At 50.5% G+C, this 20,009-nt stretch overlaps 7 protein-coding genes across 7 annotated transcripts; 5 read left to right on the forward strand and 2 right to left on the reverse strand.

Moving 5' to 3' along the window:
* Positions 1–553: 553 nt before the first annotated feature.
* Positions 554–1,850, reverse strand: COCVIDRAFT_90136 (hypothetical protein; the record flags this gene model as incomplete). The annotated part of the gene is made up of 5 exons (XM_014704558.1): positions 554–627; positions 681–1,071; positions 1,118–1,653; positions 1,701–1,742; positions 1,796–1,850. The coding sequence occupies 5 exons, from the start codon at positions 1,848–1,850 to the stop codon at positions 554–556; spliced, it is 1,098 nt and encodes a 365-aa protein (XP_014560044.1).
* A 204-nt stretch (positions 1,851–2,054) lies between these two features.
* COCVIDRAFT_34794 (hypothetical protein) lies at positions 2,055–5,363 on the forward strand (the record flags this gene model as incomplete). Its single annotated transcript, XM_014704559.1, has 6 exons — positions 2,055–2,188; positions 2,232–2,403; positions 2,457–2,555; positions 2,609–3,446; positions 3,496–5,145; positions 5,200–5,363. The coding sequence occupies 6 exons, from the start codon at positions 2,055–2,057 to the stop codon at positions 5,361–5,363; spliced, it is 3,057 nt and encodes a 1,018-aa protein (XP_014560045.1).
* A 272-nt stretch (positions 5,364–5,635) lies between these two features.
* COCVIDRAFT_90343 (hypothetical protein) lies at positions 5,636–5,929 on the forward strand (the record flags this gene model as incomplete). Its single annotated transcript, XM_014704560.1, has 1 exon — positions 5,636–5,929. One exon carries the CDS (start codon positions 5,636–5,638, stop codon positions 5,927–5,929), a length of 294 nt encoding a protein of 97 aa, XP_014560046.1.
* A 1,302-nt stretch (positions 5,930–7,231) lies between these two features.
* Positions 7,232–8,748, forward strand: COCVIDRAFT_34796 (hypothetical protein; the record flags this gene model as incomplete). The annotated part of the gene is made up of 4 exons (XM_014704561.1): positions 7,232–7,463; positions 7,570–7,671; positions 7,748–8,210; positions 8,271–8,748. 4 exons carry the CDS (start codon positions 7,232–7,234, stop codon positions 8,746–8,748), a joined length of 1,275 nt encoding a protein of 424 aa, XP_014560047.1.
* A 1,866-nt stretch (positions 8,749–10,614) lies between these two features.
* Positions 10,615–11,997, reverse strand: COCVIDRAFT_52251 (hypothetical protein; the record flags this gene model as incomplete). The annotated part of the gene is made up of 3 exons (XM_014704562.1): positions 10,615–10,900; positions 10,960–11,614; positions 11,667–11,997. Coding segments are annotated over 3 exons (1,272 nt in total), but the record flags the coding sequence as incomplete, so codon positions are not given.
* Positions 11,998–12,225: 228 nt separating this feature from the next.
* On the forward strand, positions 12,226–12,474 carry COCVIDRAFT_90126 (hypothetical protein; the record flags this gene model as incomplete). Its single annotated transcript, XM_014704563.1, has 1 exon — positions 12,226–12,474. A coding segment is annotated over one exon (249 nt), but the record flags the coding sequence as incomplete, so codon positions are not given.
* A 624-nt stretch (positions 12,475–13,098) lies between these two features.
* On the forward strand, positions 13,099–15,009 carry COCVIDRAFT_34798 (hypothetical protein; the record flags this gene model as incomplete). The annotated part of the gene is made up of 2 exons (XM_014704564.1): positions 13,099–13,889; positions 13,959–15,009. The coding sequence occupies 2 exons, from the start codon at positions 13,099–13,101 to the stop codon at positions 15,007–15,009; spliced, it is 1,842 nt and encodes a 613-aa protein (XP_014560050.1).
* Between the last annotated feature and the right edge of the window lie 5,000 nt (positions 15,010–20,009).

Consider the following 20,009-nt stretch of genomic DNA (forward strand, 5'->3'; position numbering starts at 1 on the left):
CATGCCCTCAGCAACCAATCGGGTGGCAGTCGATCGGTAAGGCTCTTGTTTCCAAGATTGGCGATGCAGGAGGACCCTTTTTGCCCTTGGCTCGTGGCGCCATCGTGCAGAAGCCAACCAGGAGAGAAAGAAAAAAATGGTGAAAATTTTGGTCATGAGCTACGTAGTCATAATTCCTGCGACCGACGAGCTCAAGGACTGAAGAATACTGGTCAAAGCCAAGGCTGGTTTCATTTGGGCTACAAGAATGCGCAGCCCTGCGACATGAGACATACATATGTACATATGTCATATAGAGTGCAAAACACGTGCAGGGACAGGGCTGGCAGCCTGATCGTCATCTCCGTGGAAACCATGTCGGTCTGGTTTCGAACATCTCGTCTTGTCATCCATCCTGCCATCACATGACGCATCTCTCACCCCACTGTGCATCACTAACACATCGAGGCGCTGACGACATACATAGGCAGAGCTCTGCGTGCTTGGCAGGAACCCAAAGCCCGCCTCACTGGCGGAACAGCCTTGGCCAGCCTAATACAGCTAGGCTTCTATATTAAGCCTTTGTCAGTCGGTGGATCTCTTCAAAGTAGAACTTAAGATCATCCGGCTTGACAAACGGGGTGATGCCTGCAGAATATTAGCAACCAAAGCGACGGAATGTAACATGTCAAACAACATACCGTGACCAAGGTTGGCAATCCATCCCTGCTTGCCGCCGCCGAAGCCAGCCACCATCTCCTCGACTACCTTTGTGATGGATTCCCTGCTACCATACAAGACACCGGGGTCCGCATTTCCCTGTAGCACCTTGCCCTTTGCCTGCGCTACCTTGTATGCCTCTGCCGGTGCATGGAGCCAGTCCAGTCCGATCGTGTTGTACTTTGTCTCGCAGAGGTCCGCCAAGGCATACCACGCTCCTTTGGCAAACACGGTCATCGGGACGGGCTCCAGCCCTTTGGACCGGAGACGCTCCGGGAGATTGTCAGCAATGTAATTGAGGTATGGAAGAGCGAATGTCTTAAATGACGACGGGGATAGCTCGCCGGCCCATGAATCAAAGACTTGGATCATCTGCAGTGGTCAGCGTCATGCGTCCGAGTGTTACCGTGCTTCGTACCTGAGCTCCAGCTTGTACCTGCAGAGCAAGATACTCGACACAAAGCTCTGCAATCTTTTGTAGCAGCGCCTTGCTCTCCTCTGGGTACTTGTAGATCCATGTTTTGGTCTGGATAAACATCTTGCTACCTCCACCTTCAACCATGTAGCACAGCAGGGTCCAAGGCGCACCGCAGAAGCCAATCAGCGGTACCCTTCCCGCCAGCTTTTGTCTTGTGAGAGTAATGGCCTTGTAAACATAGTCGAGTGATTCCGCAACATCCACCTCTCTCTCAAGCACTTCCTTGTACTGTTTATCATCCGGAGTTTGTAGTGGTTCCGGGAAGTGGGGTCCCTTCTTGTCCACCATTATCACCTCCATGCCCATAGCCTGAGGAATGACGAGGATATCGGAGAAGATGATGGCAGCGTCAATGAGGCCCGCGTAGCGCTCAATCGGCTGGAGGGTGAGATTCGACGCGATTTCGGGGCTGCGGCAGCATTCAAAAAAATCGTTGGTGCCCTTTTCCTTGTGGTACTCGGGGAGATAGCGCCCGGCTACGCATCATCAGCGCCTGAGGGTCTTCGACGACGAGAGTCCGTACCTTGCCGCATTACCCATATTGGCGGGCGCTCGACCTTTTCGCCTGTGCAATGTCAATTTCATGATGTCCATCAGGAATAGCGGAGGGTCGTTGACCTCTCGCTGTGCGTAAGATTAAGTCATTCTTCATAGGCTCAAATTGGGGCGCCATTTTTGTTGTGAATGGAAGCAGATGGAGCGGATGCACACTGAAGTATCGTCAGCGGCTTGACTTTGGACATTCCGAGTACCCCGCGTACTAAAGGTCCGATGAGCTAACCGGATGCAGACGCGTCCCTGCATTTCGACCATTGTACCCCACCCATATTCCCTCTACACAACTTAAAAAAACGAGGATGCTCTGCAGGCGTGCCAAATGTCTGGCGCGTTCAAATCCGTCAACCAAAACCAGGATTCCGTCGGTTGCTTACAGACCATACACTGCCATTACAAGTCTCGTCCCAAGCTCAACGCGACCCTTCGCGAAACCACGTGCAGCGCAGCATGCGAGTCTGCCATTGCTTCAAGCATTCCAACGCCGTGGCGCAAAAAGAAAAACTATTTTGCAATTGGACGATATACAACAAGGCCCTATTCAATCCGAGGCGCTACTACCCCAGAATGACGCCGAACCAGAATACCCTCCGCTATTGCAGCAAGTGCGCAACAACATGCTCAAGTTCAGCCAATGTGTGCTCCTCACACGCGTCGGGGGCTTCTACGAGGTACTTGACTAACATATCCGATCCACTGCAATCCTTGCTAAATTGACGCTCAGCTATACTTTGAGCATGCAGATGAGTTTTCACCCCTGCTAAATATCAGAAAAACTAAAAGAAAGGCCTTGAAAGGCAGCAAGAAGCCTCCGGTATCTATGGTAAGTCAACAGCCCATTTTCCCAGCAAAGAAAAACGGCGCTAATAGTCCTAGGCTGGCTTCCCCGCTTACCAGCTGGATCGTTATCTCAAAATCCTTGTCCAGGACCTCAATAAGCATGTTGCAATTAGCGACGAGTATGTCAATGATGCGCCAACTAAAGCAAAGGGTGAGCCACAATACACAAGAAGAGTTTCGCGCATTGTGACGCCAGGCACCCTCATTGATGAGCACTTTATGGATCCATGGGAGAACAACTACCTTCTTAGTATCCATGTAGATCCAGAAGTGCTTAGGAAAGAAACTGCAGTAAAACAGAGCCCTGGCAGTGCAAGCGTTTCCTCGGTTCTCAACCTACCGCGTACTGAAGTCGGACTCGCATGGATCGATTTATCCAGCGGCGACTTCTTGACCCAGAGTACAGACATCGCGTCCCTGCCCTCAGTGCTCGCTCGTATCAAACCGAGGGAGATAGTATTGAGTAGTGTCTTCCAAGAGGCTGATTACTCTGACATTGTTTCTGCCATACAACAAGATGGACATACAATTACTTTCCAAGATCCCCCTAAAACGCAACTGACTGTTGACAACTGGAAACCCATGTTGGAAGAAATTGTGGGTGATTTTGGCATGGCTGATTTCACGCCTGGTGAAGTGGCTGCAGGAGGTTCATTGCTACATTACGTCAAGCATCAACTGTTTGGTTCGCAAACACGGCTTCAGGCTCCGATAAGACACCAAGCCGAAGACTATATGAGCATTGATAAGAACAGTCTGAGAGCACTAGAGATCAGGAGTACTATTCGTGATGGAACATACGAAGGAAGCCTTTTACACACTCTAAAGAAGACGGTCACGAAGAGTGGAACAAGGCTACTTACGCAACGCTTGTGTAAGTACATGACCAATAACGTTCTTTGGAAATTACTGACGACACGAAGCTGCCCCTTCTATGTCTCTTTCAACCATCAATGATAGACTCGATCTGGTAGAAGAGATGATACAATACCCACAGCTACGTCAAAACATCATCGCACTACTAGAGCAAACGTTCGATTCGCTTCGGCTGGTGACCAAGTTCACCTACGGCCGTGGGGACGCCGATGACCTCATGGAACTTTCGAAAACAATCATTACGACCTCTGCCGTATTTAATGAGTTGCGGGAACACGCGAAATTCAGAAATTCCATTCCGGTTGACTCAACAAATGCAACGTCTGACACTAGACGGAGGCTGTGCATTTCAATGCTAGAACGCCGATTCGATCTAGGCTTGCCACTCCAGCTCGCGCACCGAATCCAGGAAGCTATCGACGAGGAAAGCTTATCTGAGTATCATCGCATCGAAAACGAAGAGGCTGAAGAGATGTCGGAACTAGCCCAGGACGTGCTGGGTCGAGAGGCTGGCGAAGAAGATTTGAAGAACATACCAAAGCGCGTCCAACCTAAACCCCATATGATCACAGGGAGCTTCAAGAGCGCCACAGATGGGAGAGAGGATGTCCACATCATGAAACACAATGCTAGCAAGACTCTGGAGCGATTGCATGAGACCCTGGAAACATTGAGACAGTCTAAAAGCGAATTGGAAAGTAAATTGCGCAAAGACATGGGAGCTGAGAGCTTGGTGTTGAAATGGACTCCTAACCTCGCTCATATTGCGCATGTCAAAGGAAAAGACATGTCTCGAGTGGCGCATCACTATCCAAAGAGCTTGAGCAGCAGCAGGACTACTCGTTCTTTCCAAATCCCCGAATGGACACAGCTAGGGGCTCAGATGGATGAGACTCGCTTCCGCATTCGAGCAGAGGAGCAACGTATTCTTGGCGAGCTACGTGAAGGAGTGGTACGAAACCTCGTAAAACTACGCCGGAATGCAGCCGTACTTGATGAATTGGATGTTGCATGTGCCTTTGCAGCCCTTGCTATTGAGAGAAACTTCATCCGGCCTATTCTTGGCGCAAAACCGTCGCATCATATTATCGGCGGGCGACATCCAGTTGTCGAAAGTGGTTTACATGAACAAGGACGCAGATTCGCACCGAACGATTGCCAACTAGGCGAGAAAGAACGTATATGGCTGATCACTGGCCCAAATATGGCTGGTAAAAGCACCTATCTACGACAAAACGCACTCATATCCATCCTGGCACAAACAGGATCGTTTGTCCCGGCAGAGTATGCAGAGATTGGGTTGGTGGATAAGGTGTTCAGTCGTGTTGGTTCAGCAGACAATCTCTACCAAGATCAATCAACGTTCATGGTTGAGATGCTTGAAACAGCACAAATCCTCAAGGAGGCTACACCCCGTTCGTTTGTCATCATGGATGAAGTGGGTCGGGGAACAACACCGGAGGATGGCATCGCAGTGGGATATGCCTGCCTCCATCATCTCTACCACGTCAACCAATGCCGGACGTTGTTTGCAACCCACTTCCATGTGCTCACCGACATGACGAAGGACTTAGAGAAGCTCGGCTGCTACTGTAATGATGTACTTGAAGAACCCAATGGGAGGTTCTCTTATATACACCGATTGAGAAAAGGTGTAAATCGGGAAAGCCATGCTTTGAAAGTTGCTAGAATTGCAGGTAAGTCTTCTGTTTCAGGATGCTCTTTCCTACGTGATACTGACGCACAACCAGGGCTTCCCGAAGATGCCGTCGCAGTTGCTGCCCAGGTCCTTCAACAGATCAAGGGTACAACCAATGTCACTGCCAAGGATCCAGCGCCTGCTCGATATGAGCAGCATTCAACTAGCATATCAGAAGCTGCAACAAGACTGTCCCAACAACAAATTAGCGCCTAGCTCTATCTTTTCTTCTCCATCCCCGAGCTGACTGCTACACATTTTAACTTTACGGAACACTCGTGCTTCTTGTCATACGACACTCATCGCTATCACCTCCACTATCCATTCTCTTCTTGCCACGAAACCCACTCTTGACCAACGTCCTTGGTTACCATCTTCTCGATAAACCGGAGGACCAGATAAACGACTCTCACTTGCTAGCATATCAACAAGCAGACATGATTTGGTACAAGCATATCTGGATCAAGGTGGCTACTTAGTTAGACCCAATGTTCCCAGAGCACCAACTTGCGGCCAGAGCCAGAGCTAGGGCCAGGGTAGACGAAGTAGACCGCAGAAATCAGCCTGCTCGTGAGCGAGCCAGAAAAGATAACACGACACAAGAAAGACAGCAAAAAACCCCTACCCCTATCCCTCATGGAGATGGCCCTACCCTTCATGAGGATGGAAAGGACGAGGATCACATCCGCCACGACACTCAACAAGATTTGCCTACTGGATTATCTCCTTGTGTAAGACAGCAGGCGATGGGTTCAGATTTTAAGAGGCTATATGCTCACTGAGATCAGCCCGAAGAGACCAGTTCAGTGCGCTCTGTATCCAGCGCACCTCAAATTCCCCCTCCACCGGTCCTCCCTTCCTTGCCTACATTCGATGGTTTTCGTCTCCCCAGTTCTTCACACGGCCGGAAAAAGTTTCGATGAACGAAAGTGTTACATGTGGGGAGGATAGCATGGTGATTCGAGACGAGGGGTTGGATCGAACGTATGAAGCGTGTCAGGGTTTTGGCATGGATTGATGTTGGTATAAACTTCACCAGAAGCGTCTGGCTAGACCCAACATTCCTGGTTTTAACAAACTCAATTCTTTATGAAAAATGTTCTTTATGATTCAGACTCGATGTTGTCATCCTCATACAATGCTGGGTAGCAAACGATATGTATCTTGTGAACGTGCTCATCACGTGCTGTACAACAAGACCAAACAACATGATGTCATTAACAAAAAATGAGATAAGACGTGCAAAGTGTTTTGAAACTGTAAAAATGGACCTGGAGCGCTCACAGCCTAACCGTGTGTCATGTATTACACAAATCCAAGGAGATCCTCGAACACATAGCCTTAAATGAGCGATACCCACATCGGATACCCTAACGTGACCTAGCTCCATGCACACATCTGAGAAGGTACCTTGCTACCTCACCACGTGCACTCGTTTGCTACACAACCCTCTCGCTTGTACCTCCGTTCACCCCTTGTACACGCATCCAATCTACACAGAAACTCCGAACACACGGCATTTCCGCAACCCTCGCAACGCATCGATTTCCATTTACCCGGCACAACGCACGCGCGCGCGTGGAAGGAAACTCGTACAAAAAAAATGCACTACAAGACGCTTGAAGTGCAGTATGTACAACATCACCGTGCACCCGTCGGTTACGCAAGGAAACTTAACAATTTTAAACGAGCCAGCCTAGAAGAAAACGATTGCAGGGGCATGTGCTTTTTGGGGCATGCGGGGACTGGCAAACAAATAAAGTCATGCATGCAGCGTGCCCCCCCCCTCTTTCTTTGTCATACATGCCTTGAATGCGGTGCTTGTTTAGGTAGGTTGCTACTTTACCCCACCATTAAGGCAAGCAAGTGGGCTGTTGCTCCACCCCCGTCTTATCGTAGCCGTTGCGAATCGGGGTGGCAGTTTGATCGTTCTTCTGATCTAGACGCTTACGATCTCGATAGCAACCTTTTTGTCAATCTACATCGCAGACCCCTTTCTTTTTTAATATTCGATCTGATTTTGAGAATCGGGTTGTAAGGAGGCTGAGAAGAGGTGGTCCAACACCAACTCAAGCGCTTCAGTTATGGCAAAAATTACCCCACTTCTCGAGACGGAGCAGGCGCATACTACGTCGACGAAGCCGCAACGTATATCTTCACATGTGACGCTTCAGGCACCGCTGTCGAGGCGGGGAAGAGGACCCGGGTTGGTGCTCGTGCTGGATCATTACGCGGAGATTGGGCCGAGTGAGAAGTATTTGGACCCGCCGCCGTTGCAGAAGTGGGCGGAGGAGGGCTTTGCAGTCGTACAGGTATGTTGGTTTCGAAGTATGGGAATCTCACTGTGGTGCAATGAAGAGGAGGGCCAGGTTAGGTTTGACGTTGACACGGATGCTAAGAGCCCACTAGCTTCTGGTTCCAGGCAATGAAGCCGAGGACGGCGGAGAGTTCCCACTGCAAAAAGCGTTGGATGCCCTCAAAAACTGTGATAGGTGCGAGTTTGACAAGGGGGTCGGCTTGATTTGTTCGTAAACTCTTTCTTCCAAACCCCTAAGACCCTGAGTCTATTTTCAGATCGCGTGCTGACGGCTATCTTCCAGCATACATATCGCGAATTCCTTACTACGTCGAGGAAGCCGCATGCCAAAATCCAGCCATCAAAGCTCTCATATCCTACGGGGGCAGAAAATTCGTTTCTCTGAGCTCTACCAACCAACCACCCCAGCTAATCCATACATCCGGTCCTCCATTAGCTCACCGTCGCCAGTCGTCATCTGAATCCGTTGGCATTGCCCCCAACAGCGTCAAGACATACCGCTACGAGGATGCAGAAAAAGAATCCGGTTGGATTCTGCCCAGCGACCCAAACTACCACAAACGCAACGCAGGAATCGCACACACCAGAAGTCTAACATTCCTCAAACCCCTCCTAGGAGGACCCTACTTCGACCTCGAAGCTGTATGGGAAGAACACACAAAGTACGAGTTCGGCGAACGAGACGTAACCAAAACAATGGCAACAATGGTCGACCAACCCTACGTCAACCACATCCCCACAATGACGTGCGTTACCCCCCTCCCCTCCTAGAAATCCTACCTCCCAAACTAACCCCTTACCCACAGCGGCGGCATAGGCAAAACAAACCTAACCTCCTTCTACACCCACCACTTTATCTTCAGCAACCCCCCGGACACCTCCCTCTCCCTCGTCTCCCGCACCGTAGGCATCGACCGCGTAATCGACGAATTCATCTTCTCCCTCACCCACACCAGCACCATCCCCTGGCTCCTCCCGGGTATCCCTCCCACCGGAAAACGCCTCACCATCCCTTTTAATTCCGTCGTTGCGCTGCGCGGCGATAGGCTGTGCCATGAGCATATTAGCTGGGACCATGCCTCGCTGCTTAAGCAGTGTGGGTTGCTACCGGAGTACGTGAGTTTCCCGTATCAGATTGAAGGGGAGATGGTGCCGGAGGGGAAGAGAGTCGAGGTCAAACTGCCGGTTGTGGGGGAAGAGGGGAGTAGGAAGTTAGCGGATGAGGGGGCGGAGGTGAGTAATGCGTTAATGGAGGGTAAGTGGCGAGTTGTTGATGATGTTTGAGGGCTGGAGATGTAGGGTTTCTGGGGTGATGGGAAATTAAACATCTTTTGCTACTGTGTAGGATTTAATCCGGTTGCTCTCGTCTAAATTTACAACTAGCGGATTCAACGAAATGCAGTCTCTCGTTAACTTCTGTCTTGGAGAGCGAGGTTTGTATATTTAACGAAACTAAATGATTCCGAAATCAAATACAAACTGATAGCCGGATCCAGTCGCCATGCCCGCTGTAGTTGAGTGCTACATTCATTTGGGCTTCCTCAATTTTTCCTTGTATTCAGTGTTACTGTTAGGCGTCGTCCCAGAAGCTCCGTCGTCCTTGCGTTCCCATGGAGGCTTAACTAGTGGTGTGAAAGATGCCCCACTGTTTCCTTCACGCTTTAGTTGACGCTGTCTGGGCTTCTCCCAAACTCTTCTAGCAGCCTCTGCATATGTGAGTCGTTTTGGAGGCCTCGAATAAGAAAGAGGACCAGCGGAAAGATAAGGAACATCTCGATGTCTCGATGGTTGTTCAGAAAGATTGTCAACGTTGTATTGAGGATCCGATTCAAGCTGTCTGACTTGCTCCGGGCTTCCTCTCCTAACCGCTTCATATGTAAGTCGTTCTGTAGGTACAGAATGAAGAAGAGGACCACGTGGGGAAAAAGGAGTAGTATCTCGGGATCTCAGTTTTTGTTTAGAAGAAGTTTCGGTGGTTTCATGAAGCTCTGATGGATCCCGTCTTTGCCATCTGGAAAGGTAATTTTGGTCACCTGGTAATGGTGACATTGGCGGCGGTGGTGATTCAGGATTCCAGGGATCACAGTTCGACGATCTTACGTAAGACGAGTTTTCAGTTGAATACATTCCAGGAGGTATAGAAAAGGAATATTGTGGTATCATGCTTGAGGGAATTGCTGGTTGGTCTCCAAGCCCGTGGATATTAGGTTGTCGATATGGGGTTGAACTCGATTCTGAAGGAGGCGGTAGTTGGGAATCTTCCAATTGTAGTGTATAATCAGCTTGATAATACGGTGCCTCATCATATACTGGTAGAGAAAGATCATAATATGCGGATGTAGAGTCGATAGGTGCACGAGCAGGAGGTGGTGACACTGGCCGCTTTGGTGGAACGGACAAGTACGATGAATCATCTTCAAAATATAGGTCGGAATTTCGCCCCCTCGTAGGGTCCTTATATTCACCTTCCAGTGAATTCTGAGTCAACTGTAAATTAAGATCTGACCACCCCACACCGTCTGGTTGCGTTCTTCTCTGTGTTCGATGACTGGCATCAGGCTCAAACGAGATTCCAGGAAACTGTGAATATGTAGGTCTTTGCGAATGAGCGTCTTGTCGTATGTATGATAGGTCAGGCGATGAAGGGGTACGTTCGAGGATAGGCGTAAATTGAGGAGAAGGAGTACGCCTTATGGTAGTGTGAAGTCGAGGAAAAGGTGTTAGTAGGTCCTCTGTATCCGGATCCTCGAACGACGCAAGAAATTGGGCATCCGACGTTTCTGTAAAACTACGCATGTACCGTGGTATTGGCTGCCCCAGATGGTAAATCTGTAATTCTGAATTAGCCTGATCTACTCCGGCACCAGGACCAGCATCTATGGGAGGAGCCATGCCAAAATGAGAGCGCGTGTCCACTGTCGACGGGAACACATAATCGGGAATGGCAGCAGCACCGTCACGACTAGCTCCACAGCGAAAGCAGGTAGTGCTCTTTGGTAAGTTGTGGAATCCACAGCCATCATTCCCACTGCACTGCCAGTAGTCTTCAGCACGGACGGGAATGATACCGGTACCTTCATTGGTGGGGTTCTCATCAAACCTTTGGAACACGCTTGTCAGCGAGTCCCAGCTATCAACAGATCCAATGAGGCTTGCAGAATCACCTGCTGATTCTTCGTCGGATTCAACACCAGAAGGTAGTATAGTAAGAGCGATTTCTTCCATATGGCGGGCAATGTGGAGTGCTAGGACATCACGGTCCCCGGAAGTAAACTCCATGCAGAGAGGACACTCCACATCTGAGAGTCGAACATCCATCCCATGCTGGTCTTGTAGGTGGGTCATTAGTGCATCGCTGTCCTCGAAGAACATGCGAGTATTGCAGCACTCGGCGAAGAAGCAAGCATATGCCAGTATGTCCCTAAAGACATGTTTCCTAAGGCAATTTGATTAGTGTCAATGCATTTAAGAGTGTATGGGGATGAACCAACTTACTTCCAGGCTTTGGTCCGCTGAAACTTGACTTGTTTATTGCAGATTTCGCAGGTGAAAGGCTCTCCAGACCGTGCTTGTGGAGGAATTGGAGGCACACGTTTGTGACTCGCTTCAGCCCTGGTAGAAACAATTGATGGTGCATAGATAGATTCGGAGCTGGAAACAGCTTTTGACTGTGCTGGTAAAGACACTCCGAGACCAGAGTCGTTGAATATTGTCCTTGCTTTTTCCACGGTGGCCATTTGGAGCTCCTGCTGCATCGTTTCCCGTTGTAGACGAAGCATGTGGTTGTATCGATCCCAGTTCAATCTTCCTAATTGAGCCACGATTGCTGATGCTGCGAGAGGGAACTTTTCCGAAACGCTGTTGATGTAGGCCTGCTCTGGTAAGTGTCTCTCGATGTATTGAATAGCACGTGGCTCTTCGTCATCAAAGTTTTCCTCTGCTGGTGATTCCAGGCTGGGTGCTAGCATGATAAGAGTATCGATTCTTGTACGGAGAGTCTGACACAATGTTTCGGCATCTTGCTCGGGCTTATCAGTTGAATGATATTGCTGTTCAATCATACTAGCGGTTTGATCCAGGCATGTCAAAATACTTGTTGACTGTAACACTTCTTTTCGGCGCTGCTCGCTACTGATGAGATGTATCAACGCTGTGTAATGTCAGTGATGCGCAATACAACAGGTCGTGTATCATCCACATACATGTGCTGACAAATTGGGAGATTGACACAAGAACAGTAAGACAAGTATCGCGCAGCTGAGGAGAGTCTTGTAGCATGTCATCGAGTTCGCCTCGTGATAATCCCAGGTCAGTATCCCAGAAAAATAATGCTGCACAGCTTGACTCCAGGGAACCATAGTGTAGAGCCCTATCGGAGTGTGTCCTGACCTCAATAAGAATGAGACCCAGAGTCTCTATGAGAGACCTGGATAGCGATCCAATGGGGCCTTGCTCTTGGAGCTCATCATTCCGCAGCGTGTCCAATGGGCTCTCTTGTGAAGTTTTGTCGCCATCTTCTGGCACGTCAATCTGATGGACATGACTTTCGGTAGGTTTGGCACCCTCTTTTGTTTCCTGGAAGTTATGTTGAGGGTTAGCAAGATTGCTGCGCTTCTGATTCTTCGGATCGTATAGGAGCTGCTTAATATTATGCACAAACAGAGGGTATAGTAACTCAGTGATCTTCTCCTTATTTGCCAAGGCTAGAGCACGCTCGAATGGTATCCAAACGCCCTTGAGGTGCATCGGACCGGTCTTGACCACATGTCTAGTCTTCTCGCTCTTCAATATGCCGTCTCGACGGCCTCGATCTATTCCAGCCACACTCAACAGCTTGGTACCGTTGATCATGTGGTTGTCATCGCGGCGAGCCACACAAACCCCTCTAGCTTCAACTTGAAAACAAAGGGAGCCTTCGTCCTCCCAAAAACTTGCTGTCAGTCGAATTTTGACCCCTGGAGGAGCCACCTCATCTGTGCGATCGGAGGTAACCGGCAGGTAGTTCTGTGATCCAGACGTTGAGAAGGCATGAGCTCTAGGAGCGAGTACTGGTGATCGTGTTCGAAGTAAAGCTGTGGGGCTACTCGGGGGCGACGATGCTGTTTCTTGGGAACGTCCCTCTCCAGTCTGCCAGCGCTCCAGTACTGAGCTGCCTTCTTCGGCAGCCGTCGCCTCATGGCGGACCCCTGCTGGAAACATGGGCAATAGCTATTTGGCACACAAAGACTGACGCGCAAGGGGGTTGCAGTCTTGAGATGGCTGCCTACCGCAATATGCTCTTGCTGTTCCCAATATCAGTTTTGCGCTGATGAATCGTCATATCTAGGATCTTTGTTGGCTGACCTGTACTTCATGGACCGAGCCTGCGGCGTCAAATCCGACTAGAAACTCGAAGCGCAAACAACTGGAGGCTTAAAAGCCGTTGGGGGGTGATTCATGGAAGAGTTCTTGGTCGATGGATTCTTTAGTATGATGTTGACGCGGAGGAGGAGCCATTGCGATCAGGCTGAGCCGTTGAGGGGCAGGAGCGCTTAGGTGTCACAATGGGGGCCAAACTGCGCCTCACTCCGCCAACAATGCGATTGTGCTCAGCCTGATCAGCCCTCATGTCTCCTCAGATTATTTCTCCGTATCATGTCGGGAATCGAAGTCGCAGGTCTGGTCTTTGGCGTAGTGCCGATTGTTGTTGAGATTCTCAAGTCCTACAGCACCGCCAGGCGCAAACTGACGACTTTCTCACGACACGCAGAAGTTGCATACGACATCCAGCTGAAGTTCCGAGTAGCAGCAGCGAGTTTCAAAAATGATTGCTGCATGCTACTGCAGGCGACCATGGCCGACCCCAGCGAAATATCTGAGATGATGGAGGATCCGACTCACAAGAACTGGCAAGAACAAGGAAAGGATATTGAGCAGCGACTACGGAGCCTGATGCAACAGGATTACGAACTATGTCAGGACATTGTGACGCGACTCCGCGATATCCTCCGCGAAACGCGAGCCGACCTAAGCAAACTCGAGGACGGTCTGAGTAACACCAAACAACCACAACACGAGTTCAGAAGGAAGATCTGGCACGCTTTCACAACAACTCGCAAAGAGAATGAATACATCCGACAGCTGGAGTCCTTGGACAAATGGAACAAGTCACTGAGCAAGTTGCGCAAACAGAGGTGCAAGATGCAGAAGCGCCGCAATGTCCCATCGGCTTGCATCATTCGCAAAGCCGTGCCAAAGAGCTATCAGCAGATCCGCATCGCCTCGCAACAACTAGGAGAGTCGATCCACGAGTCATGGTCTTGCACAAACACATCTCATAGTGGACACCAGGCCAAGCTGTCGCTCGATGCCAAGAGCGGGCACGACAACGTACAGCTTGATGTTGTCGTTGCATGCCAACCAAAACAAGGTCTCGCAGTCCAAAAGTATGTCAGGGCAGGCATGATTTGCAGCTCAGTGCGTCATATGAGAGCCACCCTGCTAACAACGTGTAGGCCATCCACCGATGTGCCAATATGGCTACAAATTCGGACCATTACATCACTTACACCATACAAAGTGCCGACATCGCCTCAGCCAGCACTGGCGAGCGCACTGTGTCATGGAATAGGAGAAACAGTTCCAGTCACAACTAAGACAACATTAGAAAAGGCCAAATCAAAGAAGAGAGTCCGAATCAACGATCCTAAAGACGATGTTAGATGCGTTCGAACGACTATAACAAGCAACATACAAACGACACAAGCCCAATCTTTTGTCATGCTGGACTTGAAAACAACAGAAAGCGTTTGCTGCCACGTGACAAGAATGCACTCGTCTGCATCGGCATGTCAAGATGGCTGCGTGGGATTTCTTGAAATCGCAAAGAGTCAGCCAGTAATGCGATTCATGTTCTACGATGCAAGTAAACTCGCCACCAACGACATATCGTCTTTCGCCCGGCGAAAAGGGGCTATGCCTATCAAAAGCCTCGTCCAGCGCTTTCGCATGCTGCAACAGCTTACACTTGCACACAAGTTAGCCGAGGCAGTTCTGCAGTACCATTCAACCTCCTGGCTGCCCCAAGCATGGACTCTTCAAGACGTAGCATATTTCACAGATCCGTCTCACGCAGATGTCAACGACATTTCCGACGCACTCGATAGCTTGCACCTGAGCAACCGCTTTCCAGACGACTCCTCTCTCACCACCGAGCCAAAGCATGACGCACTTGATCTGAATCACACATTTGGCATTCGCAACGTCACTCTAGCTAAACTCGGCGTTGCCCTTCTGGAAATCTGTGCTCAAAGAGACATCACAGGACCCCAACTGAACAGCACACCCAGCGATATTATCGCAGCGAGAAAGTTGCTTGATGAAAAACACCACTCTATCCAGACTCTGGGTCCCAAATATCTGGAAGTTGTGCGCAAATGCATTCACTGCGACTTTTCTTGTGACAATGATCTTCATGGTGACGTACTGCAGAGTGCAGTATACACTGAGGTTGTGTGTGCATTGCAGGACATGAAAAGCAAATGGCAAGCGTTCTTTGGCGCATAATAGCTCTCAAGATGGAGAGTTGCGTAAGAAACCGCCTATCGTAGTAGGCATTAAGCAGTGGGAAATCCAACCGACGATTTTGCAGTTGCAGAGAGATGTAACCTTACTCTTACACACCACAACTACACGCTACATCTATTCTATAGCCGCTGCCAGACTCACTCTTACTCTCAACATCACTCCCTTCGCATCTCACCAATCCCCACCGCCTTGCCAACGCAACCAACGCCCAAAAGCCCACATAATTAGCCTGCCTCACAACCCTCAACAGCGCCAGTCCCAGAACTACCTCCCACATCGAAGCTGGATATCCGCCAAACAGCACCATCCCACCCACCATACCACAAAGAACTCCACACTCTGGGTCCGGATTAACCACACTCTTGATCCCATACGCCACAACGCCACAAACCACCTGAAATACCACACACTCCACAACCCCCACCAAGCATCGCTTGCTCAACTCCCCACGCCACAGGAAATGCGTCGCACCAGCCCGATACGCCACGGGCTCGCGCAAATACTCAAACCGCGGCCCCCCATCCACACGCCTCACCCTCCTCCAGCCCGTCCTCACCCCTCGCCACTGAAAGTACGTCCAAAACGCCTCGCACTCCTCAAGCACCCAAAACACTGCACAAAAATGCACCGCAGCGTGCTGACCCGCAGTAAACCCACCATTCACATATCGACCCAGTACCAAAGTGACGCCGTGTAGCGCGGCGATGACAGATGAGACACCGAGGCAGTAGGATTCGCTGCGGAGGGGGTAGCGAGTGCCCAGGGCGAGGAAGAAGAGGCGGAAGGCGAGGCCGAGGATGTTTGCGAGGTTGAAGGCTAGGAGTAAGATGGTGAGTTGGATAACGGAGAGGTGGGTTAGGGATAGGTGGGTGAGAGAGAAGTGGGCTAGGGGGATACGGAGGAGGAGATGGAGGAGGTGCGGGATCAGGGTTGTTACGGTGGAAAGGAGGAGGTGGGTTAGGAAGCGCTGAGGTGGGAGGCGGGATGCCTGGTTTGGAGGTGCTGAGCTGTGTGGGGGCGTCGTACGTTGCATCTTTAGATTGCGTAGAGTAGAGAGGGGGGTATCGGTGTTTACTGATGGCCAAGTTTTATGCAGATGTGTTGGAGGATATACACAAGGGACCTGGTGTTCCATGGTTTGGATATCATGCCAGACCAATTGTTGGACGGTCATCAGTGGACAGGGCTCCATCACTGCGAATTGCGATAAACGATCTGTTGCATTCTGCAAAGGATTTTTTTTAGAAGACAGCAGGAAGAGAAGGGGGGTTGAAGATAAGGTAGTATCGCAAAGGTAGTAAAGAATATTAGTATCATCGAAAATCAAAAATATTCAATGATTTATCATGGAGAATTCTCAACCCTACCTATTCCAGAGATGAAAACGAAACAATTCCGTCTCCATATTCTTTGTGTCTAAATTCGATTTTACGTTATATGCAGAATTTCAGCCTCCAAGATAAAATATTCTTCACAAAGAATGTTTGTTCCTGGAGATTTAAATCACAAGCCGATAGAAATTAATAATTACCACAACGGGAAATTCTTGCAGACTTTGGGAATCGATATAACCAACCAAGCATTGACATTTCCAATATTCATCTCTGGCTACCATGCTGTTGTACGTCGTCGTAAATCCAGACCCAAGTCACGTGGCCAGCCGCTCAAGCTCGCGCAATTACCACTTCAACCATTGTCCCTCTTTTGCTCACCACCTCATTAATTGAGAGAGAGAGAAAAAAAATCACGCTTCATTCCTTAGCACAGCCACACATACTCATTTCAGCGTTTACCATGACCTGAGAAATGAGGGATATAAACGCCAGGAAAAAGTATGTAAGGTCAAGGTAATGGAGCTGATGACGCGGCTCCTCGCACCTGACGAAGGCAAAAGTTGCCGGCGTACCGGATTACATTCGTTAGCTCCACCAGGTCTGTGCCCGCAGCTGTCAAGCCTCACCACACACATGGACACGGACACTTCAGCCCTTTTCTCCACGTTTTCCCTGCGCCACACATATATGTAATGTGGCATGCCAGACTTGTGTGCCAAGTTTTCTGAAAGTTGCAAACATTGGCACAAAAAGCATGGCAAACATGGCGGCGACAACGACAACAGACGAGCAGCAGCAGCAGCAGAATCATGCGGCGCAAGTTATCCAGCGCAACTACCGTGGGTACAGGGAGCGAAGGCAGCTCCAGGGCATGGGACTGGACGCTAGCGCACGCTGGGCAGAGGTCCGCAAAACCGTTTGAGAAAAACCAAAACAAAAGCAAAACGTACAGAATATGTACGGTTTGTGAATGAAGCAAGTTTGTGTGGCTAATAATGTGTCCCAGGTGATACGCGACGGTTAGCAATTCTCCAATCCTACCCCAACGATTTACCCCTACCAACAAAAGCTAAGATTTGTTTGAAATATAGCCAAATGGCGACATACTACTCGTCCCAAGGCGCGCGCCGCGGAGGAAGCAGCGCTGCGCGAGAAGCTGACTACGCCTGAGCAGCGGGCGCGCGCAAGTTCGACGGCTGCGCGCGAAAAGTGGAAAAAAGTAGGTGAGATTGCGCGGCGAGCGGGCGCAGACGATCCGCATGATAGCGCTGAAGAGACGGACAACGGCGATGAGACAGCGTCAGAGGAGCAAACAGAACAGCGGCGCAAGCGCAGCGCATCGAGGGCGGAGCGCGACAAGACGGCCAAGATGATGGATCTGCAGTACTTTCTCGAAATGGTCGATCACAAGCACCGCTACGGGAGTAATCTGCGCGCGTACCATGAGCAGTGGAAGAAGGAGGATACGCACGAGAATTTCTTTTACTGGTTGGATTACGGCGAAGGCAAGAATTACGAACATCCTACCGTGTCGAGACAGAGAATGGACTCGGAGCGAGTGCGTTATTTGTCACGTGAGGAGCGGCTAAACTACTTGGTCACTATTGACGGGGAAGGACGGTTGTGCTGGGCGAAGAACGGAGAGCGCATCAACACTACGCCCGAGTATAAAGATAGTATTAACGGCGTAGTGCCTGTGGACGACGATACGCCGGCGTATGGACCAAAGGCTAAGCTGCACTCCGGACAGAGTCGGACGATACGGCGGAGCTCGCTGATATCGATTAGCTCGAGCTCTTCGGCGTCGGAGAGCGATGCGGAGGCCGAGCATTATGTGAATGAGGATCTCGACAAAGCAAAGGGCATATCCAAGATCAAATACGTTTCGGCAGCTACGGTTCTGAACCATCTGCTGCGTAGCTCGGTGAAGCCGAATACCTGGATCTTCGTATGTTTTGGAGCTATCGTCATGCCATCCAGTGTGCTAACATTGGGTTAGGTTGCTGATACGTCATTCCGCCTCTACATTGGAATTAAGCAGTCGGGGGCCTTCCAGCACAGCTCATTCCTCCACGGCGCTCGAATTTCTGCCGCTGGGCTGATCAAAGTCAAGGATGGTCAGCTACGGCGCCTCTCACCTCTGTCTGGCCACTATCGACCTCCCACGGAGAATTTCCGAGTATTTGTTCACTCGTTGAAAGAGAATGGGGTAGACATGTCACGTGTGTCCATTTCGCGGTCGTATGCTGTGCTAGTGGGTCTTGAAGCCTATGTCAAGACACGGAGAAAGGTCAAGCATGGGGTTGCGCATATCAAAGAGGCGGAGGAGAAGGTGGTGCACCCCGAGGAGCATGCGCGCAAGGTGGAAGAGAAAATGGACAAGAGTCAGAGTGCGCAGCGAGAACGGCAACTGCTGGCACAAGAGGCGGAGAAGAGGGAGGCTGAAAAGAAGCAGGCGAGCTTGAGCCGGCGGATCTGGAAGCGGTTCAGCAGAAGCGGGACTGAGAAGGACGACGTGAGAGTGACGGCAAAGGAGAGTGCGGGCGCTAAGCAGAAGAGGAAGAAGTGGTTGAGCAAGCCAGGGGAAGATGTCGAGGACGGGATTGCGCCGACGGGATCGAGATGAGACCCTGCGTCATGGAAGGAGCAAGTGGAAAGCAAGCTCTTGAAGTTGCAGGTCACGTGCGGGTCGTCATGATGGGGATTGTTGTGAGGGTAATTAGTTAGTTTAATGATATCCATAAGAGTTGTGCGGACAATTGTCCTAGTCGGAGTTTAATGCTAGTGTGAGGTTGTCCGGTAAAAACAAAGCAGGATAGCTGTATGCACCTGATGGACGGCGCAAAGGGGTCGCGGCGGTGCGGCGCGTATGATTGCACGATGGCGGAGGCGGAGGACGAGGGCACGAGTATCGAAGCAGGAAGAAGCGCGAGTCGTAACAGGCCCAGAACCAGAGCATAGGGAGGAGGGAGCCGTTAGCTTTGATTTGCGGCGCTCAGGCGAGCGGGACCCCCGTTCCGTGCCGCCACAATTGTGGCCAGCTGCCAAGGCGGGATAGTCGGTGACATCAGACTTCGTCACCGACCCAGAGTTGTTTCTTTTGTCTGATCTTGCTTGCACCAAAGACGTACACATGTACGTAACTACTATCATTTCCGCCATGTGCATGCAATCTGCCATATGTATGTGTACACGCTGCCATGACTCGACTGGTAGCACAGGCTGAAACGACAATGCTGTACACCGATGAGGAATTGCTTGTGCTCGTGTCGGCAGCGGGGTGTATGGCCGGAAGAGGGAATCGTGGTATGACCGACGGACCAGGCAAAGACCCTTTTGTACGCACACGCATGGGGTCGGAGCGGAATGCTGGGCACGGCTAGAGGGGGGGGGTGCATAACCCATGGGACGATAAAGTTTTGCTACAGCCTGTCACGACCGACACCTGTAGGTGGGAGACGAAGGGTCAACGTCGCGCCGTTGGCCGTTGGCATGGGAGGGAGCTCGTGCTGCCCCATCCGCCCCGCCGTTCATGTCCATGCCCATGAGTAATTTACATGCTTGGAGTTGTGGAACACTGGTATGAGCTCACGTTCACGCAACGACTGACTTGAGGCCGTGCGGGTGCCTGGTTTTCCATCAATC

The sequence above is a fragment of the Bipolaris victoriae genome, assembly GCF_000527765.1.
Source record: "Bipolaris victoriae FI3 unplaced genomic scaffold scaffold_14, whole genome shotgun sequence".
In the NCBI taxonomy this organism is placed as follows: Eukaryota; Fungi; Ascomycota; class Dothideomycetes; order Pleosporales; family Pleosporaceae; genus Bipolaris; species Bipolaris victoriae.